The sequence below is a fragment of the Gadus macrocephalus genome, chromosome 22, assembly GCF_031168955.1.
Source record: "Gadus macrocephalus chromosome 22, ASM3116895v1".
Classification (NCBI taxonomy): domain Eukaryota; kingdom Metazoa; phylum Chordata; class Actinopteri; order Gadiformes; family Gadidae; genus Gadus; species Gadus macrocephalus.
Window position 1 is genome coordinate 8,412,249 of NC_082403.1, and position 20,443 is coordinate 8,432,691.

At 44.7% G+C, this 20,443-nt stretch overlaps 2 protein-coding genes across 14 annotated transcripts in view; one reads left to right on the forward strand and one right to left on the reverse strand.

Annotated features, from left to right (window-relative positions):
• Positions 1-10,835, forward strand: part of LOC132450705 (sodium bicarbonate cotransporter 3-like) — a 47,648-nt gene extending 36,813 nt beyond the window's left edge. For 5 of the 10 annotated variants that reach the window (XM_060042740.1, XM_060042743.1, XM_060042747.1 and 2 more), the window contains 9 exons: positions 1,770-1,883; positions 2,716-2,877; positions 3,649-3,900; positions 4,477-4,545; positions 5,021-5,194; positions 5,489-5,626; positions 6,042-6,142; positions 7,690-7,806; positions 8,244-10,835. In XM_060042740.1, the coding sequence (XP_059898723.1) occupies positions 1,770-1,883; positions 2,716-2,877; positions 3,649-3,900; positions 4,477-4,545; positions 5,021-5,194; positions 5,489-5,626; positions 6,042-6,142; positions 7,690-7,806; positions 8,244-8,334 (1,218 nt within the window). In that variant the 3' untranslated portion in view covers positions 8,335-10,835. Of the gene's footprint in view, positions 1-1,769; positions 1,884-2,715; positions 2,878-3,648; positions 3,901-4,476; positions 4,546-5,020; positions 5,195-5,488; positions 5,627-6,041; positions 6,143-7,030; positions 7,083-7,689; positions 7,807-8,243 lie in introns of all 10 variants that reach the window. The other 5 variants (XM_060042745.1, XM_060042746.1, XR_009523900.1 and 2 more) reach the window with 4 other exon arrangements.
• Positions 10,836-11,408: 573 nt separating this feature from the next.
• On the reverse strand, positions 11,409-20,008 carry LOC132450739 (homocysteine-responsive endoplasmic reticulum-resident ubiquitin-like domain member 2 protein). Of its 4 annotated transcripts, none has more exons than XM_060042825.1 (9): positions 19,833-20,008; positions 19,130-19,459; positions 17,951-18,028; positions 17,432-17,542; positions 16,782-16,891; positions 16,546-16,671; positions 13,514-13,825; positions 12,974-13,064; positions 11,409-12,612 (listed from the first exon to the last, which is right to left on the reverse strand). In XM_060042825.1, exons 2-9 carry the CDS (start codon positions 19,274-19,276, stop codon positions 12,340-12,342), a joined length of 1,248 nt encoding a protein of 415 aa, XP_059898808.1. In that variant the 5' UTR covers positions 19,277-19,459; positions 19,833-20,008; the 3' UTR covers positions 11,409-12,339. The 4 variants fall into 4 exon arrangements, with proteins under 4 accessions (XP_059898808.1, XP_059898806.1, XP_059898807.1 ...); XM_060042823.1 differs by having other exon boundaries at positions 17,432-17,545; XM_060042824.1 differs by having other exon boundaries at positions 17,432-17,545; positions 19,728-19,833.
• Positions 20,009-20,443: the final 435 nt, after the last annotated feature.

The following is a 20,443-nucleotide window of genomic DNA, read 5'->3' on the forward strand; positions in this document are numbered from 1 at the left end:
CCATGGTTGAGAAGGAATTGGGGGAAAGGAACTTTGGTTTGACTCGCTGAAGTACATGAACTGCGACATGCCGCCGGTTGCCGCGAGGCACCATCGCCCGGCAGCGGGCAGCCCGCCGCAGGCAGCGCGCGGTTCAGTCGACTTCAGGTTGATGTGAAAGTGGAAGAACCAGAGACGTCGCAGAACCCGACAAAGTCGTTTGTGATTCATAATATCGTCTGGAGGCGCACACAATATGTTATATGATATAGATATCTATGTATTATATGATATTATTTAGATATAGAGCTCCAGGACTGTAACGCAAGTGACTCGAGACACGAGACTCGTATTGGGGGTTATCTCAGCCAAGGTTGAGAATGAATTGGGGGGAAGGAACTTTGGCTTTGACTCCCTCAAGAACATGAACCACGACAAGGAGGAGAAAGGGATCTTTGCCGGGCAGCGCTTATGCACCTCCACCTCCGGCGGTGGTCCCTCAGCGGGGCTCATGCGGGAGACATTCGCCGCCAACAATCCCTTTCTCCTCCATGTCGTGGTTCATGTTCTTGAGGGAGTCAAAGCCAAAGTTCCTTCCCCCCAATTCATTCTCAACCTTGGCTGAGATAACCCCCAATACGAGTCTCGTGTCTCGAGTCACTTGCGTTACAGTCCTGGAGCTCTATATCTAAATAATATCATATACATAGATATCTATATCATATAACATATTGTGTGCGCCTCCAGACGATATTATGAATCACAAACGACTTTGTCGGGTTCTGCGACGTCTCTGGTTCTTCCACTTTCACATCAACCTGAAGTCGACTGAACCGCGCGCTGCCTGCTGCCGGCTGCCCGCTGCCGGGCGATGGTGCCTCGCGGCAACCGGCGGCATGTCGCAGTTCATGTACTTCAGCGAGTCAAATCAAAGTTCCTTTCCCCCAATTCCTTCTCAACCATGGCTCAGAAAACCCCCACGACAGTCTCGTTGTGGAAATACAAGACACGTCAAAGAACCGACAAGAAACACTTGCGTTACAGTGTGTGTATTCACATTGATGTGGACGTTGAAGAACCAGGAACGTCGGAGAACCCAACGCGGTCGTTTGAGATTCATAATATCGGCTCACACAGCTTTTGGCCGTGATAATATATATTATATGATATAGATATCTGTGTAGGCTATATGATAATATTTAGATATAGAGCTCCAGGACTCCCGTGTGTTCTAGAATATTTACAGAACACGGCTAAAGGCTGTGTGCGGCTCGCCATTGCGATACATCCACTGTAAACAGAGCGCATGGTGGCTGCAAGCTGCTCAGGGCCACACCCCCACCCTCCTCCTTGACACGCCCACCGAAACAGCGCATTTGGGGGAAGCTCAATGTGCGACTGGCTCGGAGTGGCTGTAACTCTGCACCAGGGCTGAATTTAGGGAACGTCTTTGAATACTGTGTTAGTTGCCCACTAATACCTATATTAAAGAATACATAAAATAGCATGTCATGGGACCTTTAAAGATGAAAAACCCTTGTTGTGGTTGCTGCATCATATTTCTAAACTACTCCACATGCTTTAGCTTGCTACGCTAAACGATGGCTACACATGTTATACAGCCAAGCTTGCACGCACCAGGCTAGCCAACATTAGTTCTTTGTAGAGGTATAACTCTGCTCACTATCTTTATGGTTTAAGTAAAGCTCTGGGGTTCACAAAAATCGTCGTGAAATGTGGCAATAAAATATTGACCTTCTTATTTCGTCGGTTGTGATTGTTTTATGTAGGTGCGCTCCACCATTAGTGACTTTGCTGTGTTCATCACCATCATGGTCATGGTGTTGGTGGACTATCTGATGGGCATCCCCTCTCCTAAACTCAACGTTCCTGACCGCTTTGAGGTAGGCATCGCAACACATAACGGATCACCCTCGCTCAGGAGAGCTCATTAGTGTTTTCCAGCATTGGTACACTTTAGTACAAACACTCCCTCACTTCGATCCAGATCTCCATGAATATCTCCCATGATGTGTTGTAGATTATAACCGAGATATAAAACACTTAGACTAATTCAAGAGAGAGAGTGAAAGAAATCGAGGGGTCCGGAGCAAGTATTGACAAAAGACTTTATCGTGAAGTATAACAACGACGATAACAGCCGGGTGGGTCTGTCAGAATCACTTCTCGTCAACAGATTCCAGCCTCTTCTTAAACACACAATAGCACAGTACTCAGCAGTTTCTTGTTTTTTAGGTGTCCACACATAATCAAACACAAATACTTCTAAACAGATGGTCCCCGTGACAGTCTGGGGCCCAGGAAGTGGAGTCAGCATGCATTGTGTCAGCAGCTTCCTGCTCCTGGGGGGTTGCGCCCCAACCCCTGCTCTGACCCAAGACTCCCAGGCCTCGTGACCAGCCCTGGATCAAAATCCAAGACGCTTTACATGTTTTCCACCATTAGATATACAGGCCTAATAATAATCCTAGTTTACCATAGAATATAATCATTGATTTCTACCACAGATGTACCACAAAAAAATGCCCGCTCATATTCAACATGAAATAATAACGAGACTATATATGAATTAATTGGAAAATAAAACCGGTCCCCGTCAGCCAACCCCGGCCAGCGTTCTATAGCTGGGTCTTGGTGTTTGTTGGGGCCGTGTCCAGGCACCTTTTCAACAGGCCACACATTAACTAACCACCGTGATGGTCTGCTCCCCGGCAGCCCACCTCCAAGAACCGCGGCTGGCTGATGGACCCGCTGGGCGACAACCCGTGGTGGACGCTGCTGGTGGCCGTGCTGCCCGCCCTGCTCTGCACCATCCTCATCTTCATGGACCAGCAGATCACCGCCGTCATCATCAACCGCAAGGAGCACAAGCTCAAGGTGAGCACGCCTCCTCGGACCTCTGACCCCTGACCCCTGACCCCTGACCCTGCCGGGGACAGGAATGTTGCTAGTGGGTCAATACTGTGTTTTTATCTGATCTGATATACTTAGGAAACCAAATCGATATAGGGTGTGTGACAGACGTTTTGCAGGTAGGAGCAATGCACCCCATTGACTTGGGTCTTACTTTTGCCACAGCCCCCCCCCCCAGTACCCAGCGGCCTACCAGTGTCTGGGATCTGTCAATATTTTGTATCCGTTCCCAATAGACGTCCCACTCTGTGTATTTCAAGATGTGACGGTTCAACGGTAGACTTGCTGTGTTTGTGATGGTTGATTGATATTTTTATGACAAGCAGGGACAACAAGAAATCAGAGTTGGTAGTACACTCCTGGCTTCATTTAACACACAGCCCCCGCACCGCAGCAGGGACTTTATTGTACCCTGACAAAATTATATGTAGCTGCCAAAGTTTGACAGCTTATGCAAAAATGCCAATTTTAATTGTAACACAATTATAACTTTTTTTTATTATACTTCATTAATTCAGGATGACACATTTTCAATGTTTATTTCCCTAAAATAAAACACAAAAAAAATATCATAACAGAAAATGGTCACACGTTTTCAAAATAGATTGTGCCAATCATTTAGTCAATTCCTGTCCATCTTCTTCATCCATAACGAAAACCAAACAGAGAAGTGCATACTCCAGAGGCTCCACCGCTCACCACCCCCCTCCCCCTGTGCACCCCCCCCCCCTACAGAAGGGCTGCGGCTACCACCTGGACCTGACGATCGTGGCCATCATGCTGGGCGTGTGCTCCATCATGGGCCTGCCGTGGTTCGTGGCGGCCACCGTGCTCTCCATCTCCCACGTCAACAGCCTCAAGGTGGAGTCGGGCTGCTCGGCGCCCGGCGAGCAGCCCAAGTTCCTGGGCATCCGGGAGCAGCGCGTCACCGGCTTCATGATCTTCATGCTCATGGGCTGCTCGGTCTTCATGACCTCGGTGCTCAAGGTGAGGGCGCGCCGTTCGTGTTGTCTAGCCGAGCTTTAAGGGAAGCCTGCCCGGGTGGGTCTCATCTCTTGAAGGGGCTTTGGGGGAGATTCGGGAGTTGTAAAGTGAGAGTAAGCGGAAGGTTTTGGAACTGAACACCATAAAAATAAAGTCCCCGCCCTTCCTCTCTGCTCTCCTCTTCCCTCATTTCTCAGATCTTCTAAAAGATGAATAGATGATGGCTGTGGTTTCTAACTAATTACAATTAATTAATCTAGGATTTGTGTTGTGTTTATCAATGTGGCTTGTTCATCGTAGTTATGATCTCGAGGGCTTTGCAGGGCATTAACCCAACGTTTTATGGTCAGGTATACAGATGGTTGCGTCCAGCAATTTTTAGCATGGTAAACATACGTTTGTATTTTATTGTAAACAAACAGGTTGAATAAATGCACTGCGTGATGAAAATAAAAACCAATGCATGTCCATGCATATGATAATATGATAATACCTATTGTTTGATGGACTGGAGGTTCTGAGATGCTGGTGGTGTTTTTATAAACTGCATTGACTCTTGTGTGCTTTGTTTCTCCTCAGTTCATTCCCATGCCCGTGCTGTATGGAGTGTTCCTCTACATGGGCGTCTCTTCGCTGAAGGGCATCCAAGTAAGACCGCTCTCCGTTGCTCGACTAAAGATCACACGGCGATATCTCTTTGTTCCCTCTCTTCAAAACACTCATTGTGCATCGGCTGATATCGATGAAAAGCTTCCCTTTTACAAAGCTCCCCCTTTGATCATTTGAAATTGTGGGACAATGTAACATAAAGGGTTTCCCCTCCGTGCATCGAAGCAGCCATGCCACTTGATTACGAGGGGGACTGCAATCAGCCAAGCAAAATAGAAATGTAAATGTATAAATGATGTAACATTATATATATTAGAGAAATATCCAGTATAAGTACTGAGAAAATAGTGCTGTGTCATACAACATAAAAAATGCATGATGAAACTGAAGCTGGCATTTCGAACGGCACCACGCACCCACCCACACCCACACACACACACACACACGCCAACACTGTTCCCATGGAATGAGAGACGTTTAACGAGCCCCGCCCCCTTCCTTTGTGTGGCCATAGTTCTTCGACCGCATCAAGCTGTTCGGCATGCCCGCCAAGCACCAGCCCGACCTGATCTACCTACGCTACGTGCCCCTCTGGAAGGTGCACGTGTTCACCCTGGTGCAGCTCACCTGCCTGGTGCTGCTGTGGGTCATCAAGGCCTCGTCCGCCGCCGTGGTCTTCCCCATGATGGTAATGGACGCCGCTCACGCCCACCCCTCACTCAGGATGTAGGGGGCGGGGATCGGCATGGACCTCCCAGTAGGGCCGATATGTATTGTGATTCTGTTAATGTTTAGACTCTGTGAACATTGAAAAACGCTTAAACGTATGCACTGCTGAACACACTGTCCAGAAAAGCTTTTTTTTTTAATATATATATATATACCGGTATATATATTTTAAAGTGAATATCACTACAAACTTGCTTTGTTTTTTCGGGTAATTTATTTTCTTGACTTGGGTGCTGGCTTGTTCTCCCCCCAGGTGTTGGCGCTGGTCTTCATCCGGAAGCTTCTGGACTTCTTCTTCACCAAGAGAGAGTTGAGCTGGCTGGATGACCTGATACCCGAGAGCAAGAAGAAGAAGGAGGACGACAAGAAGAAGCGAGAGCGGCAGAAACAGGTAATGGCTCCACTATGACGATGTGCTTCTTCATTCACAATGTATTTTACTATTGTTTCTGGAGGACAAAGCATTTGTGATGTCCCTTCCCTGGGGAGATGGTTAACTGAGCTTTGTGTCAAGAGAAGAAAAGCATAATTTACAGCGAGACAGACTAAAGGTTTCCACTAATGTTATATATATATTATTCATAGTTCCATAGTAATCATAGTAAAAAATCTATCAATAATAAAGTACTTCTTCTTTTAACTGACAGACAGACAGACAGACAGACAGTGTCCTCTAGAAGAGAAAGTCAATAGCTCTCCACGTTCTATTGTAGACAGGTCCATTGTGAGCCAATGTTTTCCACATCAGGGACTGCACATCCCCCAGCGGCCTGTGATTGATTGGATGTATTGTTATTGTTTGACAGGAGGCTGAGGCCAGGCTGCAGGAAGATGTGGACGCGGGGTTGAAGATATGTTACGAAGACGCTAATCACCTCAGTGTTCCTGTGAAGACACTGTCGGGAAGGTGAGTGGCATCCCAAGCCTCTGATAGGCTGAAGACGATGGTGTAACAGCAATGCTATTGTACATTGTGAAGACCCTACATGGTGGAAGTGCACTGCACAGAAACAAATATGCTAAATTGCATGCGCATTGAGTTGTTATACATCTTGTTGTACCTGCATCTGTACTTACATGTATTTTTTTAAGAATACTGTAATGGGGAATCTTTTGAATTAACTTCCAAATCAATCAAACATTGAATCCAAGATCAGTTTAACACAGTGTCGTAAGCAAGCGGCAGCCATGACCGCCTCTGTGAAGCCGTGGCGGAAGTGACTCACGTGGAGGTTGGTTGCAAAGACCAGCCCTCATTCTAAGTCAAATGGGATTTCAGTCTTGTAATGCAAAGCAAATATGTTTTCTGCCTTCGGTTAGTATCTAAGTGGCTAGTTCATCTCTATCCTATCTATTGTCAGTGGGTCAAGTTGTTAAGGATGAATTATTCATGAGTTTTGGCAATATAGACTACGCCAAGGAGGACACCAATTCCTGCCCACAATAAGCCAAAATGGTATTGATTCGGCAAAACAAAAAATCAACAAAAATCGACGGTTCCATAACGTTTGTCTGTAAACCAAAGGCTGAGGTCCTGGACGGCACTTCCTTGTTAATTTACAGTAGATTGTATGCAGTACCAAAACGGTGCACTCAAAGAATAACCAAACATTAGAAATTACACTACAGGGGCCGCACTCTCTCTGGGGAAAGACACAATTATTGGCCTAAATTGGTACCAGGTGATGAAACCACAATTCCTATAGCTCATGTCAATGCATGATGTCTGGTCATGGTGTGTGTCAGTGGTGGCTTGGACCAGCGGTCAGGTTTCTGTTGTGTTTGTCCTGAACAGATCGTACAGAATAGGACTAGTGACCCACACCATGGAAGAAGATGCTCCAGGGGTGGGTGTCTGATGCAAACCATCTGACCCACGTTACCCATTAGTTAAACAAACATAGTAAAGCTCTGTAACAGTTTGTCAGTGACAGTGTGCGCATGGCCACAACCCTCGACCATTTTGGTGGAAAAGCACCCACACACACACACACACGCACCCCACGGTGCTTTGTGTTGTGTTATGGCAGTTTGCTACTCGACGGGGAAAATGGTCGTTGATAAAAGTGTGTGTCACATTTTTATCGTGCCGGAGTAGAAATAAAAAACAAAGGGGTGTTTTTTACATTTGTATTCTCCTAATGAATCTTACCATGACTAACCAACAGTAGTTTCATGACTCATTCAAAGTGACAGCAGGGAACAGAGTGACAGTGTTTGTGTGTTGTGGATTAGTGTCGGGTGACGTTGACAAAGACAACCAACCCTGTCCTGTCTTGAGTTTTCTCCCTTGACTGGTTAATCCACTGGTTTATGCGCACGTCTGAGTCTGCTTGTGTTAACCGTCCTGTACTAACCCCTCTCACCGATCTGCCGTTTGTTGTCCCTTCTGTGTGTTTGTGTTTTTGTGTGTGTGTGTCTTTGTGTGTGTGTGTCTTGCATTCGGGCATGTAGCTCTGATTGCGACCCCTCGGTTGTTAATATCTCTGATGAAATGGACAAAAGCGGTGCGTGGAAAGCGGTGAACGTGGGCGCATACTCAAGTACCCAACATGTGCATCGTAGCGACAGGTAGCTATGACAACCCTCACCGTTGCCGCCCTGATTGGCACAGTATTCAACTTGGGTTCCCATGATTGCAATTTAGCCAGCTGGTATTTGGAATCTGCATGAGTGAGAAACCGATGTCATTTGCTTTATTTCTAATCTTCTTTCAAATAATTAATCTGTCATTGTATTACTAATCAATTATAATCAACCACAGCAAACAAATCGATTTGGCTTTAACTGATGCAATAAAAAAAGCCTGGTGTCTTTTTTATAGTCTTGCCCATGGCCTGCAACTCTTGTGTGTGTTACTGCATCACTCTATAAAAGGCATCCCAGAGAGTAGGAGAGTTCTTCAAATACAATGCCTGGAGTGACCTGCATCCACATTCCACTGTCTCTTGGTCTGTCTCCCTCTGGCACTCTCTCTTTCTCTCTGACTCACTCTCTCTCTCTTTCAGCCAGGAGAAGGTGGCGTGCGTTAGAGTGGAAGTCAACCCAGACGAACCTCGCTCGCCCGGGGAAACCTCGTCATCCGAGACCTTCTTGTGACGAAGGGGAGCATGACACTCTCCCTCCCCCCCCTCCACCCCCTCACCCCAATACTGCCACTCCTCAAACCTCTTCCCCCACCTCACCCCAATACTGCCACTCCTCAAACCTCTTCCCCCACCTCACCCCAATACTGCCACTCCTCAAACTTCTCTCCCTCCCCCCCCCTCCACCCCCCTCACCCCAATACTGCCACTCCTCAAACCTCTTCCCCCACCTCACCCCAATACTGCCACTCCTCAAACTTCTCTCCCTCCTCCCGCTTCACCCCAATACTGGCACTTCTCAAACCTCTCTTCCCCCCCCCCCCCCCCCTTCCTAGCCATGTGAGACCCTCCTCTCCACACACACATGCGCCCAGGTCAGGGCTTATCTTGTCAGGTGAGGGAAGAGTGGGGTGCTCTAACGTGCACGCCTGGTTGACTGTGTATGAAGGAAAGAGTGCACATTGACCGGGGAACACAAATGTACCTCTGCGGCTACTGCCTATGAATTTGCCCAAAGATTTGGAGTGTTTTAAATGCAAAGTAATACAAAAAAAACGGAGACATACAGATTGATATACATTGTAACACACACACACACGCACACGCACACGCACACGCACACACACACCCCAAAGGACGGTGGCCATTTTAAGTTCTTAATAGATGTTTATTATTTGAATTTCAATTTTTATTCTCCGTTAGTATATAGCCGTCTCATTTAAACTGCACTGGTTTCGCTTCTGATCTAAAAATTTTCCCAACTGTCATGATGGTAATGATGTTGTTTTCATTTGTTTTCTTTGTTGAGTTGTATATTGCATGTTCACACCAATAAGTCAATCGATAAACCAGCTTCAAAACGTATTTTGAGTCAAAAGCATTTCAGGGTTCCGGCAGTGCCAACACTCTCCCGCAGCCTCTCTCTGTGTCGTTAGTAAGCCCTGTCCGGTGTCTGATGAGTCAGAAGAACAAGGTCCATTGATACCAGGACTCTTACCCTAGATATTTCCAGAGTATTCAAACTACTCCTTTATGTTGAAGGTCTTTTCTGACCTCAGTGTTGGTATTGCTGCTCGCTAGTTGGTCCAACGATGCATAACTTGTAACATATGAAAAACATTTCAGAGGCCATATCTCTTAATTGTACTGTACAGCAAGCACTTTAGATGCATATGCCAGTAGGTTTTAGTTTTGTCAACCGATAGTTTGTTATGTACAAGTGTATCTGTCGAAAATGTACGCTGAGCTGTTGCTCCAATGTCTCTTATTTTGTCAGTATACTTTTTGCAGGACTGGAAACGCAATCATTTTCATGAATATAGTTTCTACAATGTTGAGGCGCAGGAGAGTATATTGAGAAGTAGGTCACCTGAACTGTGTTTTCCATGTCGATACTCTTTGTGTAATACATGTTGTAAAGATACCTTGGTAAAACCAGTATTACAACTGTAATTGAATGCACAAAAAAGACTTTCCACAGTAATCTTGAAAGATAAAACCTTTGCTGTATGAGAGAAAGTAGTTCTCGTTTGGCTCAGCGCAGTCCTGTTTTAGCAATAAGTTTTCAATCCCATAAAATGTATGGATCATTATCCAACAGCCAGCAGTGGGTATTGATCTTGTGTCTATTTGTGTCTGTACTCTTCTTACCTGTATGGGCAAAACGCTTATGTGCCTTTTGTGAAAGCTTTTCATGTGCAAGTCTCGACATTTCAAGTGTTAAAAAAACTCATTGGTACACGGTGGCCCACATACTGCCAAAGAACAGCCAGGGCCATTTTCCTTCATTGAACTGTACTGTGGCTTATATGTCAACGCTCACGCCAGGTGTTTGATGTAAACTAAGTCTGAGCCGGGGGCACACAGCGGCCCTGATTTGCTGCTGGTCTCGTCTCCTGTTTTAATAATATATCTGAAAAAAGAGAATACAGTGTACTATTGTGTCATAGCCGTTGTGGTTTTGTTCACAAACTAAATGCTTTCGAAATCAATTGTAGAGGTACTGGTGTTTGAACTTTTGTGAATGTCAAAAAAACAATTGTACCCTTTTCTAAAATTAATAATGATCTTGCTGAAACAGAAAGCCGTCGCTGACGGCGTTCGCTAGAATTTAAGTGTTTCCATGTGAACGATATTCAACACCTACCCGACACACAAACACAGTTGGTAGATTCAACCATTGTTAAACAATCACCTGGCAGTGATTACCTTGATGGAAAAAGACTACAGATATATACAGAAATATATTTTCTCTCTCTAATGTTGGTTATTACAATTGACTGACACACACAAGGTCTCTACAGAATCTACATTTCAACCAACTTTCAAAACCTACTCCTCAAATGAACAAGTGGCTTAGAATCTCTTAGGCACTTGACATTCAACACATTCTGGTTAAAACAATTACTGTATGGAAATACCATTGGCACACCAGATTAACGTGTACTTCTACTGTAATGACTATAAAAACATTATTTTTTTGTAATAGAAGGCAATAAAAAAAAAAAACTTAAATATGTGGATTCTGTTTAATGATTGTGAACCTGGTTGAATAGAAGACTGCGCACAAGTTTAATCTTTGCCAAAGACTATAGTAAACAGTTGGACCTGATAAAATTGTTTAATTCAATATTACTTTGGTCGGCGACATTTTGTGATGTCGAGGGATTTCTAGTAATGGAAAATCCTAATGTCTCGGATTAGAAACGCTGTGGCAGATTTAAACGTCTCCCCAATGAAAAATTAATGTCATGATTTAATACAAAACAATGACAAACATTACTACCATTTTCGCGGCGGGCAATGTTAGGTGCCATCACGATGATCAAGTCAGGTGACTTCCGGTTCAGACTTTAACAGGAGCTCTGCCGACAACGACGTTCTAAAATATGAACAGAACTTCAAAATAAACTTTACAGGCAAAAGGTGCTCACATAAGCCCACTGCCCGTCAGTCAAGGGTCTGATTTGCTACACTGCATGATTGTCAGGGAGAGTTACAGACATGACCTTGTGTGTAGATGGCGTGTCACGACGTTGATGTCTGAAGGGCACTCTGCAAACCTGTCAACGCAATCAAATGAAGCCGTTGTAACGTGAGGGCCTCGATTAATTTATTGAGATGAGTGAAAGGGGTGACAGATGCAGTGATTATCAACCCAGTGTACATTTGGGTGATGCTTAACCTCAAATGGGTAATCATCTTAATTCAATTCTTTAGGCCTCAAATGTTGTTACAGAAGATTACACCGCCATTGTGTCGAGGATATTCATTTTCAAAAATACCTTATCTTTCAGAACATTTGGTTGAACGTGTAGTCAACAAGCTATGCCGAGTAGCATTATATTGGAGTCATTACTTTCTTCTTACAATTATAATATATTAAATGCCACTGCATTCTATTAAGAATAAAATACAAAGGCCTACATTTCATAAAAGATAAGTACAGGGGAAAACTATTCATCAAAACTAAAGCACATCTTAATCCATCCCTGAAATCAGGGATGGTAGCATTTTATAACACAATTCTGTAATTGCATAGTCGAATAGTATAACTTGGGACTGTGCCTCTTTTGGACAGACTGTCTAGAGTCCGTTCACGATGTGGACAATGCTGATAATTATAATAAAACTACAAATATCGTATACCATACAAAGACAATATCTACATTTTGTGTGACAGAAAAATTCAATGGCCAAGAGACAATATGACAAAGGCGACGTTCCTGTTATTACATGAAATTAATATAACGACACAATCACTTTACCAATCCAACAGGCAACTCGCACTCCTAGAAGTAAAAAAAAAAAAAAAAAAGAGAATATTCTTTCCGACACTTGAATAGGTGTTGTAGCTTTACTGTAGCAGTCATGTGAATCATATGCGTTGAACTTCGTCTTGAGTTTCAGGGTGGTTTGATAAGGGACTTGGCCACAGTTCAGTGGAAAATACTGGATGAGGTTCGCCTGTCCCATTTGGCTGTGTTGAGACGCCCGTGGTGAGGGGCCCGCCTGGGCCTCAGTTCGCAGCATTCTGCGGCCCCTCGGGGATGAGCGACATGAAGAATGTTACGATGAACGACCAGGTGGTGGACAGGAAGTTGGCCTGGGGGGCAACATCCGTGTCCTCCGCTCCTTCTCCTTCTGCACCAGCTCCACCCTCATTATCCTCATCACCGCCAACCCCAGTATTATCATCAGCGCCGACACCACCATCATCAGCACCAGCCCCATTATCTTCATCAGGGTCATCGTCGTCGTCGTCGTCCAACGTGTCATCCATCGCTCCCTCCTAAACAGGGTGGACATCGTTGTCTGGGTTAGGATAGGCACCTCTTACGGCCTAGAGCGAGGCGCAAGTTGCATTTAAAATCAAAGTCAAATATTTAAGGTCCCCTTTTCTAACCACCGATGGTCATGTTGATAAGCCTTTACAAGCCACTTCCCAATCCACCATCTAGCGCCAGCACACAGAAAGATAGGGGACCATTTAAGCCAACAAACTAGTTTGCTTGTATTCCTGCTAATGTTTACCTGGTATAAACACATATGTGAGGATGCATTCCCCTCCTTGGCAGATGAAAGCCCCAGTGTCTTAAAGAGAGTGTGGTGTTCTGTATGGCTCAAGGGGTCGTGTGGTAGAGGGGGGTTACCTGGGGGTCTGCGTTGTCCTCCGGCAGGGCCCCGTCCTCCCCTGCCTGGGCGTCGTTCTCCAGGTTGAATGGGAACCAGCCGGCCTGGTGCCTGGACGGGGAGGAGCAACACATCAGTCGGCTTGAAGAAAGACACAGCGCAAGGAGTCCTATCAAGTATGTAATGTTAAACATAGATTTAACCACAAAATTAAAACGGGTTTGGGAGTTGTATATGCTTAGGATTAAAACAGGTTTGGGAGTTGTATATGCTTAGGATAATTTAAATATATATATATATTAGCCTGGTTTACCTGTCCATCCACCTACCTGCCTGCACTCTGCCCGCCGTGCACTCACTGAGCATGACAGGAGTCTTATACAAGGCTAGGCAGACCCATTGCTAAAGCTAGCCAGATAGTCTTTTTCAGTTGGATACCTTCAAAAACAAGAAATTGCCTAGCGGCCTACCTTTCAAGCATTGGAACAGTTGAGGAAGACTAAAAGGTACCCAGGAAAACACAGCCAACCAACAAAGGGTGCGGAGGGGAGAAGACTCACAGGTTGAGGACCAGGATGGCGCCCATCACCAGGACGAAGCGGCTGAAGGAGGAGTAGAAGTACACGATGCTGATCAGGATGGCGGTGCGCGACATGGTGTACACCCAGTCCAGCCAGTCGCGGTTCTCCTCCTCCTCATTGTTGTTGTTGGGGGCGTCAGCCGGACGCGCGGCCGCCTGGGCCCCCTCCACGTTGTTGTTGACGTTGTTGCCGTGGCGATACTCCCGAGGGGGCTGGGAGGCGTCCATTGGCCACGCGGCGCCGGCGGGCTGGTTCCGCCAGTGCTGCTGCGCTGAAGCGCTCCACGCCTGACTGGGAGGGCAAAGAGGGAGTGGAGTTCTATTTAAAAGGTCATTGTTACAATAGCAGGAATAGGGTTAGCTTTAGGGTGCTTATGGTTAGGGTCAGTACTGAGATCACACAGAGGGGGGCGCTGTTGAGGTACTCATTAGCGGTAAATAGAAACAGGTGAGGCTGCAGGGGAGTCTCAGGAAGTGACTCGCTGCAGGGGAGTCCCAGGTCCCGTTTACACGAAGGGAAAACGCAGATATTTTCACACGGTTTGGCCTCTCATTTACACGAAAACGTCGTTTTTGTCACAGAAAACGATCATTTCTAAAAACTCCGGCCAAAGTGGAGATTTCTGAAAACGCCGGTTACGTGTTGTCGTGTCAACGGGTAGAAACGGGGTTTTAGGTTCTGAAACGTCACATTATGCGCCAGGAAATGCTTAACGTCATATGAGCGCCCTATGTGTGTTCGAAACCGCGTACTTGCTTACTACTCCTACTAACTATGACGTCAAATTGAGTAAGCGAGAACTTAGTAAGCGAGTAGTATCCGAATGTCTTCTACTTCCGGAAAGATTTTGAGTAAGCATCGCTAGCTTACTAGACGTACTAAACTGCCCCAGAATGCACTGCGTCTATTCAAAAGAACAGTGGAAGCAATGGCGCTAAACGGGGAGCCGCAGCAGCAGTGCTTTTAATAATTGTTTAACAATTGTTTTAACATATCACCGCAAATCCTTAGGTTGAAGGTGTACTGTGACGTTAAATGTGACGTTTATATATGTATTTATAATGTTTATTAACGGCGCCCGGTCGGTAGGTTATTGACACGTCATTTGATTCACGTCATCTGAGGTGGTTAAGTAAGGACGGTCTTCTGAACGTCGATTACTCAAATGGATTACTCAATCATTATTTAAGGATTCGAGAAGTAAGCCAAATATTTAGTAGGTAGTAAGCAGTAAGCACGTAGGCGGTTAAGACGCTTGTGTTATTCGTTGTTGTTGATTCTGAGGATTCTGATTGGCTTGCATGGCTTTATCCTTTTCCCTACACTGCCGCCCATAGGTTTGGCATAGTTATAATGTCCCAACGGCGTATTTATCCGTTTTGATGTAAACGACAACTTTTTTGAAAACGATGTTGTGTGCACAATGTTATTTTTGAAAACGGAGGGGGGGGGATATTCGTTTCTATAAATACCCTGCTACGTATAAACTTGGCCCCAGGCCACGTTTCTACCCGTTGACACGACAACACGTAACCGGCGTTTTCAGAAATCTCCACTTTGGCCGGAGTTTTTAGAAATGATCGTTTTCTGTGACAAAAACGGCGTTTTCGTGTAAATGAGAGGCCAAACCGTGTGAAAATATCTGCGTTTTCCCTTCGTGTAAACGGGGCCTCAGGAAGTGAGGCTGAGTTGAGGGTTTCTGGCGGTGGCTCTCTGCAGGTGAGACTCGAGTTGATAGGATTAATACAGAGGACGCACGGTTTTGTTGAAGACTTCCATGAGAGAACTTTTGGGTTGCAGCACTACGGGATCCAAAGCACAGGCTGGTCACCTGGAGACGAGGTGGCGGTGCGGCGTGTCATGGAGAGAGCTGATCGCCTACGGTGGCTGCGGACCTACGGTGAGTACCTCGCAGCAAACCCCCTAGATAGGGGAGGCTGGACTCGCCCAGGGAAGTTCAGGAACATACTTCAAGTTCGACGGGCCAGACAGACATGAGGTCACGGGCTGCCTGCCCAGATGAATAACGATTGTGGTAGGTCTGGCTCGTCATGGATTAAGAAGATAAAAGCCCCCCCACTCACCAGGGTTCAAGACTGCCACCAAAAAGGTTGCATGTGCAACCATTTATTATGTGGATGTTATAGGGTCCTCCGGATAAAAAATATATTCTAATTGATTCAAACACATTTTATTGGAATAACAAAGCAAAACTGCAATATCGCAGAAGTGCTATTCGTAGCAAGTAAGTGGCTTCAGATCTACTCTTTGTCCGAGTCGGTTACAGCAGAGCGTTGATGTAAAGCGGCTGGTTGCACACCACACGAGCGCCAAGTTGGGCAGCTTCGATTTATTTTAGGTCTTGTTTTGTGTTCAATATATTGAGTGGTAAAGAACGATGAGCCAAGGTATTGAGCAGGGCTGGAATTTATAGTGTGGCTGTACGGCGGCGCCGGTGTGAGTGCTTTCATTGGAAACACGACCCAATGAAGACACTGCTTTCAATGTGTGGCGGTACTTCAAATGATCATAAAACGAAAAAGGTGGTTTGTACATTTTGCAAAGTTTCAATGAAATTTTACCTCAGCCCTAGCACTATTCAAGAGCATGCAAAGAAATGCACTATTGAAATGCCCATATCCGGTTATGATAAGAAATATATCTTAACCGGATATGATCAGCCTGTTATCATTGGTATGCATGTTTTTTTTTTATTATAGGAGGAAGAGTACTAACGGTACGTGAGGAAAGAGATGTCAAGGCGTGGGCGGTATAAAAAAGAGGACATCCTATGCAGTAGAAACATTTTACATTGTATTTAAAGTTACTGATTCTTTGAAAATGAATGTACACAGGATGTCCGGTACATGAGAAAGGAGTGGTGAAAAAAGGGGTGCGACCAACTCAAAATAGTTAGTGGCACAAGTGCCACCAGTATTATAAAATGTTAGTCTTGAGCCCTGTTCAGTGCCGATGAGTATGATTCTGATTTAAAGACAGAATGTACTTACTAGTGCATGTAGTACTGACGGAAGTATTGCTGCTGCCACCACATAAGGGTCATGGTGTTGTACGTGGGACTTTCTGTTGGGTTGGTTGGAGGAACTGGCTGTGGCGAATACTGGTTCCATGGTAAACTGCCAAACAGAGTTTAAGTTTAGACAAAGAAGCACAGAAACAAACAATCCTTCAATCCCATAATGGATCATGAGTGACTCGTGGGCTTAGTGTTTTAAAGAAGGTTTACCCATGCATGAAGGCTGGATGCATGGGGTAGTAAGGGCCATGCGTTCGATGCTGGACCCCATCGCTGCTCTGCGATTGGCCGCTCTGAGACGTGGACGGGTTAGCAAAACTCTGTTGGGGAAAAAAGGGAGGGAGGGAGGGAGGGAGGGGGTGGGGTCGGGTTTCAGCCATGAGGTTTTTTTTACACAATACAATAATCGGGCACCCCAAATGTGAACGGTTACAGAGAGTAAAGAGTATGGGGTGCTGTGGCGTTGGGCTGCAAAGATGAATCGATGGAACAGTTGGTCATCGATCGACAATAAATGGGTAGAATCTCATTTCGATAATAGATTTATCGTTTCATTGATGCATCAAGTATAAACAACAAATAATTGCTAATTATTTTGTAGTTAAATGGCAATATTTCAGTCCACGGATCATAATAAAATAAATTAGTTTTTCTTGAGTTTTTCTTGCATGTGATGATGCTTGCTGTGATGGCATTTGCTATTTATAACAGTGGATGGACTAAATGATCAATCTAAATAATAATGGACCATGAAGATAGGCTTAAATGGCCTCCCACCCCTGCTGTGGTGGTGCTAATGAGAAGGCTGAGGATGATGATGAAATGAAGGGCAACCGGTGAGCAGTTAGTGGCAAGCGCACCGTGGGGCCGGCGGGGGGGCCCGGCGGGGCCTTATTACTGCTGCCGTGGGCCTTCGGGGAGGGCGGGGGGGTGCGGGACGCACACACCAGATGGAGCATGTGGTACTCGTCCTGCTGTGAGACACAGACCCCGCGTCGTTAGCAGAGGAGGGCCACGTATTGCATAACTCATGATGCAAACGAAGGGGGGGGGGGGGGGGGGGGGGGGGGGGGGGAGATTGATTGACACTTATTGATTGTGACATCAAATAACAAAGTTGTAATCGCAGCACTTCTTCTAGTCTGGAAATCAAAGTGGAATGCCTGCAATTCCAATGCTTATACTTTTATTCCCCGTCAGGCATTTATTAAAAAAAATGTTTTAATGTCTCAACTATCCTTTAGTTTTTCGAACACATAATATAATTTCAACACTAAGCAATAAAGTAGCTGTTTGAGTGGGAAAACATGAAACGTTCTATCCTTATAATTCTCCTTCTACAAGGAAAATACAAGAGGTGCCATAGAGCCAGGACCTACCGTTCTCAGGACATCTTTTAAGGTAAGGTGATCCAAAAGGAGCTTCCCAGAATACACCAACCTTTGGTCTTTCGAGCTCTAATAAAATATCACAGAACGATACAATAAAAAAAAATGGAAAAAACAGCAATTCAGATTAAACTTGCACATTAATGTCTTCAAATGTCTATTACTAACTTAAGCAGGCGCTTATTTTAGCCTATCTAGAAAGAAGTTTGACTTAAATCATGGCTTTACTTCTGCCTTATCCCTTGACGACATGCATTTCCTTTCCCAAATTGTTTTAGCTTTTATTTATTTGTATTTTTTCCTGCATAAAGGGGTGTTGTGAATGGGGGATGGTTGGATTATGATGAACATGACTTTACATAGAGAGTTTTCGGAATGAAGTGGCCGGTCATAGAAATAAAAGGATGTTTGATCAAAAAAGCTTATGACGCAACATGTGAGCCTTGCTGGAACGGGTCGCAATTGCTTTAGATAAATACAATTTAGAGAAGAAACACGGCAGAGCGGCAGCCGTGCTACAAAAGGATGACTGGGACGCTTTACATATCAAGCACCTTTCCTTCCTATTCAGAAAAGCAGTCATAACAGTCCCAATTTGGTAACAAAAAAACAAATCAGGGTTCGCTGTAGAGAACGCTTAATGCTATCCTAAAGCACCTGGCTTTTCATAGGCCAGGGCACTGGAGGAAGCCAATAATTTCTTGGCTGCATCAATTAACTGATCATTCCAAAATATTTGTTTAGGCTAACCTGCAAATTCTGGCCTATCATTTAAATAAAATAAGAGTTTGATCATAAAAGCTACCATGTATGATCGAAGGACATACTGTAATTCCTTAAAGCTTGTCTGTGCTTCCATGTCACCAATGTTTAATTATCGATTATTAACGATTGAAGGTTCGTAAAGGTAATGCAGTGGTTAAGGGACACTCCTACACTCCTACTTCCCCAGAAGAATATTAAAATCAACCATAGATAAATGACCACATTTCTTGAAATGTAAACGAGAATCTGTAAATATGTTGTAATATGCTAATCTGTAAAACATACAGATACAGTCCTTTCCACTTCTTAACAGAGCAAAATAAAATGACTATACTCTGGCAATAATGGGTTAAAGGTCATATGGTCTCATGTAAACAAAAAAATGATCGGACATTGAATACTCACAGGTTTACTGGGGTAAACATCAGTGAGGTGGGCTTTCAGCTTCTCCACTGTCCAGTTCTCGAAACAATTAATTCTCTGGTCGGTGTACTTCTGGTTCGGTGCCTTGATGACAAGAATCACCGGGATGTCTACAACACCTGGATCCATTTGGCAAAACCATTCGTCTTCAGATTAAATATGAATCTTAGGTGTCCATATCATGGCCCTGTTGGCCTGTTTCCCTCTTGTGCGAAGACGACCAAAAATAAATCCGTGTCCCACCGTCCCAGGCGGATCTATCCCAATGGAGCCCCCCAAAAATACCAGTGAGTGGAGACCGCGATGATAGGCCTGGTGGATAGAGGAACAAGACAACAACTAAATTACTAAATTATTAAGATAAGGCTGCGTCTAGGGTCACTTAAGGTATTCACGTTTAGGTTCGCTAGACTACAACTAAGCATGGAAGTGTGCATACAGAGAGATACCGTTGACCTGTAGAATATGCATTAATATGCAAACGTCTGCAACCAGAAAACGTGAGGCGTTTTAAGGAGACATCCTCGCTTAAGCAAGACATAACACCTCTAGATCAGCAGGCATGAAGTAAGCATCCTACCTTGACAGCTTATAACTGCTAAAGCAAAAGTTGTTAGCCAACTCGGCTAACCCGAGGTAAATCGATAACAAACAGTTACGGTCCATAACATGCACATCCGCTTACCTCAGCCAGAACAACAGATTATATTTGGTGGAAAGGGGGCGGACGCGTTGTCAGACAGTATTTTGACATTGACTCGTCGTCTTGTCCATGTTTGCCCGTCGTCTTGTAAGCTATAAGTAGAAAGAGATGGGGCAATCGAGTCCGGAAATGACGTCACGCAAGCGTCGAACAGCTGATCGTTGAGTACGTTCAGACAGGCTCCACGTTATCAACATCTTTTTTTGTATTTTTTCGATATACATTTTACATATTTGATTAGAATTATTATTTGTAATGCTTTTTATTACATGAAGCTTATGATTACCGGTTGTTGGCCATTTAATTTTAGCCTGGCTTCGGCTTTTTACCTTGTTTTGTTTTTAACACTGCATATTTATGCAGTGTTTCAAACAAATCCTTTGCTGGAACGAGATCTCCATCTTCAGGAGTTTTATTTTAAGCAGTGGCTTTCAACGCTTTCCTTAGATGAAATTTAATTCATAGAATAACATCTAGCGGCTATCCCATTTGGTGGCAGTATGGTTTGTCAATTCAGAGCTGGGTACGCTTTCTTCTACGATGGCCTTTTTTTTTATTTATTATAAGGCATCGGGCAGCCATATTTCTTTAAT

Coding starts and splice junctions, on each gene's coding strand:
- LOC132450739 (XM_060042823.1), bottom strand. CDS start 19,276: ATGGATCCAGGTGTTGTAGACATCCCGGTGATTCTTGTCATCAAGGCA. Junction 16,672..16,781: donor CATCCAGCCTTCATGCATGG/GTAAACCTTCTT, acceptor TCTGTTTGGCAG/TTTACCATGGAACCAGTATT. Junction 13,826..16,545: donor CGTCAGTACTACATGCACTA/GTAAGTACATTC, acceptor TTGCCCTCCCAG/TCAGGCGTGGAGCGCTTCAG.